A 4,601-nucleotide genomic window follows, 5' to 3' on the forward strand; every position below is an offset into this window, starting at 1 on the left:
TTGGTGTTTTTTTTTTTTTTTTTTTTTTTTTTCTTTTTTTTTTTTTTTTTTGCTAGGCAAGGAATATTTTAAAAAGCTCTTACTGTTCTTAGAATACAAAAAGAAGACTAACTCACTACTGGAGATTATTTGCAGCCTCCAAAGCACTGCGGATTGTTGCTATACAATTACTGCAGCATTTTGAGGTGATGCTGTTAAGAGCAAGGAGTTTTGCAAAAATAAGCATTTGCTACAGACTTTCTACAGTATTAATCAAAAGCTCTTTAATAAAAAGTAATCTATGCTTGCTTGACTGAAATCAACCCTCTCGTACTTTCTTTGTTATGTAGGGGTGATTTTTTTTTTTAAATACTCTTCATCATCGCTTTGTTTTCTGGGTTCAGCTTAGGGCTGTTCTGTTTTACCATGCAGACCTGTCTCAACTTGCTTCCTATACGCTTCTGCATCCATGGACTTTACTAAAATTTATGGCGCTCAATTGGAACGGGGAATTTTAAAAGGCCCCTAATCTTCACTGACATCTATTTTATATATTGTTTGATGTCTGGCAGTGTCCTTGATAACCAACGAGACTGAAAGGCCCATCAAGACCTGTGCAACCACCTCCCTCCATGAAAGCAGTCCTCTGCTAGGAAGATCACAGAGGCTGCTTTTCACAGCGCACTGCAGAACTTATTTCTTTGGCCTAATTTTCCTTGTGTCATTTCTTCATGCACAAATATAAATATGCAGCACATCAAGTCCTGGGTGAGCGAAGAACTAAAACATCTATAAATAAATCAGGCTGCTTCTCCTGAAGGGGGGGTTGGGGGGAAGTGAATGAAACCTAATTTTCTATTTGAAGTACGTGGGGTATGCTAGATACTTTGGGCTATGTTGCCTATTGAATGCTTTGACAGTGTCTATGGCTGTATACAGAAGTCGTAAGGGATCTGTTTAAAAAAGATTAAAGGAAATAGCTCTTTACACAGTGGGTTGTGAGCTTCTGGAATTTGTTGCCACAGCAGTCTGTGGGAGTAGATAGTGTCAGTAGGTTAAAAAAGGATTAGGCATCTTCATGGATATTAAGTCTGTAAATAGACACCAAAAGGAATAGCTGCCTGTGTACCCTCTAATATCCTTCAGCCTGGGATTGTGGATACCAGGGTAGGGGGAAGGAATTGGACTTCAGGTACTGCCCTTTGCGGTAGGGTTGAAACAGCAGAGTAAATGTGCACGGTGCTAGGGAATTACATCGGGGAGTCTTGTCGAAGATCCCCTGTGTTTCAGCACTTGTGAATCTCCAAAGTGAAGCCCAGCCATCCACCATCTCCCTTCTGTCTCCTCCTCCACACTCCTTTTAGGTACACACCCCTGCCCATGGATGCTGCTGTCTCCAAGGGTCCCAGGTCACACCCTGGCCTTTCTCTCATGCCTTGGTGACTTCCTTTAGGTCTTGATTCATCTTCATTTTATCTCCAGAAAGCTGTATGGAAAGCAATGCTCTCAATTCTCATCACCATTTTGTCCCTTCTAACACTGCCGTGGCTGAGGGACTCTGTTGGGCAACATGTTGTGATTAATTAATACAAAGAATTGCACATGGAACAGTCTGGTCTAAGTGCAAACCTGCAGATGAGGTTAAAAGACTTTTCTTCTTTGACTTTGTTCTTGTTTCATTTCTGTGGCATTTTGCCTCCATTGAGACTCACTTAGTATGCATCAGTTCCTGCGAGTTATTATCAAGGCTATTTTTCAATTTGTTATATTACTACTTGATACTTTCGTATTGTGGCAGCGAGATTGAACAGGGTATTAGCGCTCTCATGGTGTTTTTCTGGAATAGATCTTATCAGAGGATCCCAATGAAGTCCCAACAGGTACAAGGAAACCTGGCTAACTTGGCTGTGTTGTCGCTTTACAAATAACTAGTGCCTTGTCATATAAAAATTAATATTAACTGGATAATATGTATTTAAAAGCATTTGTCCTTCCACTGCTGTGATGACACACATTGAAAAAGAGGTTATATATATAATTCTTTACACACACATATATATGTAGCCTACTCTGTATTTCTTCTTACCTTTCTCATGTACAGGTTGGCGTACTGGGTGATGAAGAAGAGTGGGTGAGTCTTCGTGAGGTAGAGAATGAACCTGATGCTCAGATGCTGGAGGTACCAAACCTTACTCCTTACACTCATTACAGGTAAGAACAGCAGGTAATTAGCTGCAGCATGGAAAAAATGAGTAAATAGCAGCATGGAACAGCTTTCCTAATCAGAAACAGCTGGCTGTGTTTTATAATCTGAACAAAAGGGAAAAAGGTTGGCTGTTTTCATAGTTTATACTTAAAATTGCTTGTCTGATACTGTTAATTGTAATTTACATACAATACAGTTCATAACATTAAAAAGGAAATCCAAGTGCGCAGTGAAACGCTTTTATGAGTAACTGATACCCTGTGACTTCCCTCCTCTGAAGGGTGCACCAGTGTAACATCAGTCAGTGACAAATCAATCGTAGTTAAACTGGTGCAAACTTGTAATGACATATTTACATCAGTTTAAGCATCACTTTATTGATTTAGCTTAATTTGGTAACATCAGTTAGATGAAACCTTTGTTTATAAGAATTTACCAACTTAAGCTTAATAGATGTATGCAATGCTTAAACTGATTGAAGTGAATCTACATTATGGGTACACCCCAGTTAAACAAGATTGATTTTTAAATCAATTCAACTCAAGTGATGTGTCGCTTTAGTATAGACAAGATTTGAGAATTTGAGGTACTCAAGCCTAATGAAAAATGCTTTCATGGAATAGCTCACTAATGTAAAGGTTGGTCGCAAGGAGATAGTGGCAAGTGTTAAATCAGCGTACCAGAAACTCGCCCGTTTGGCACAGGCTGAAGGGCCTCGTAGCTGGCCCACGTGCTGTTGTGAGCTAGGAGTAGGTGCAAACAAGTAAAGCTCATCTAATTTACAGCTGATTTAGTGCTGGTACACTAATTTTCTTCCCTTAGTCAGAAGCCTAGGAACACACTGAATTTCTCACAAACTCTCCACTGAGGTGTGTTACTCCTCATCCTCAAGAGCTAAGCGTTTTACCAAAAGCTCTTTGAAAATTTTTGAACTTGAGCGGAGCTTTCTGGTGCAGAGGTTTAGGAAAATTATCTTCAGGTTGAGAAGATTTTTCTCTCTTAAAGGTGGATCCTTAAAGCTGAAAAGGCAGAGGTGAATAGTAAAGTGCCGCTCATACCAGAGTTCAATGTTCAGTGTCCATGCAAAATAAGACAGAGTCGCACACCTAGGAGGTGAGGTTATGCTGCTCGGCACTGGCACCTTTCACACCTCCAGTTCTCCTCTGATCTTTTTCATCTTAATTTGTAGACTAAAGCAGCTCTTTGAATTTTGCCTAGTTTTTTCTCTCACGTGTAAACAGAGATGAGCTTTTTTTTAGTTTTGTTTCAGTGTAGAGCAATTTTATACAATTTTTTGAAACCTAGGATGTTGTTGCCAAATGGATTTGTGGTCCTCCAGTCAGCTTTAGTCAGTGCCCACTGAGGAAATAAATCACAAGAGCTCATTATCAGACCGCATCTTCAGTGGCCGGCTTCTTTTCTATATTTTGTGCCAATGTTTGAGAGTAAAATCAAGGACAGTATTTGTTTTAATGTGTCTTCTTTAATGCATTTTCTAGGGAAAACAGAGCAGATAAGTAAACACTGCTATGTTGACTAACTCACCCTTTTTCCAAGCTCAGTCATTAGGTCCAAAAATTAAGCATTCAGTATGAACAGGTCATGTATTTTTGTGCAAGCGCTGGATACCTCTAATTGCTTGTGGCGGGTGAGAGTATCTGAAATGTACAGCACGTCTTAATTATTTTGTTGTTCCTAAAAATAAGATTTCTCTAAATCTTTTGTGACCCAATAGGGATTTCTATTGTAGAAGAGATGGTTTCAAGCAGACAGGGTATTTTTTTAAAGATGCATATCCATATTAAATAACTTAATCTTTCTTGTGCAGGAAGGCTGAAAATGCAGCACGGGGATAAATCAGCTTCTTTCAACCAGTAATTGAGGGGAAATGTTATCACTAGTATGTTTTTTATATTGACAGGGAATGAGAATATCTGAAGTTTGATATTTTAATACCTTTCTGAATGTATTGTACAAGCGTCGCAAGAGAAAAATCACTTACTGCTAGCATAAGCTCATCAGGCTTGGTATAATTAGCATAAATTTCTCACACAAATACCTAAGTTTCTAATAGACCCTAAGCTAATCTCATTTTCATTTTTTTAATACCTGAGAGGATCTGAAAGCGGTTACCATAAAGCATTCAGCAGCGAATACAAAGGGGACCTGCACGCAACAACCTTTGCGGAACATTTAGAAAGACCTAATTTGTATTTTTCCGTCTTTTTCCTGTTCTGGAAAGTGAGGTACCATTCGCTGAGTTGTTACCCTTGCACTGCATCTTTCCTCCGCTCCAGGTTCCGGATGCGGCAGGTCAACGTGGTGGGCCCCAGCCCACTCAGCCAGCCCTCCCGTGTCATCCAGACGCTGCAGGCTCCGCCAGATGTTGCCCCCGGGGGCGGCACCCGGCGCGCGG

General features: G+C 40.1%; 1 protein-coding gene across 2 annotated transcripts in view; it reads left to right on the plus strand.

Moving 5' to 3' along the window:
* SDK1 (sidekick cell adhesion molecule 1) overlaps positions 1 to 4,601 on the plus strand; it is a 419,730-nt gene that overhangs the window by 332,716 nt on the left and 82,413 nt on the right. Inside the window, exons 23-24 of one of the 2 annotated variants that reach the window (XM_035901353.1) lie at positions 2,081 to 2,190; positions 4,483 to 4,586. In XM_035901353.1, the coding sequence (XP_035757246.1) occupies positions 2,081 to 2,190; positions 4,483 to 4,586 (214 nt within the window). The remainder of the gene's footprint in view (positions 1 to 2,080; positions 2,191 to 4,482; positions 4,587 to 4,601) is intronic. The other variant, XM_035901352.1, reaches the window with a different exon arrangement.

Source organism: Egretta garzetta, unplaced genomic scaffold (genome assembly GCF_000687185.1).
Source record: "Egretta garzetta isolate BGI_Z169 unplaced genomic scaffold, ASM68718v1 scaffold299, whole genome shotgun sequence".
NCBI classification, from domain to species: domain Eukaryota; kingdom Metazoa; phylum Chordata; class Aves; order Pelecaniformes; family Ardeidae; genus Egretta; species Egretta garzetta.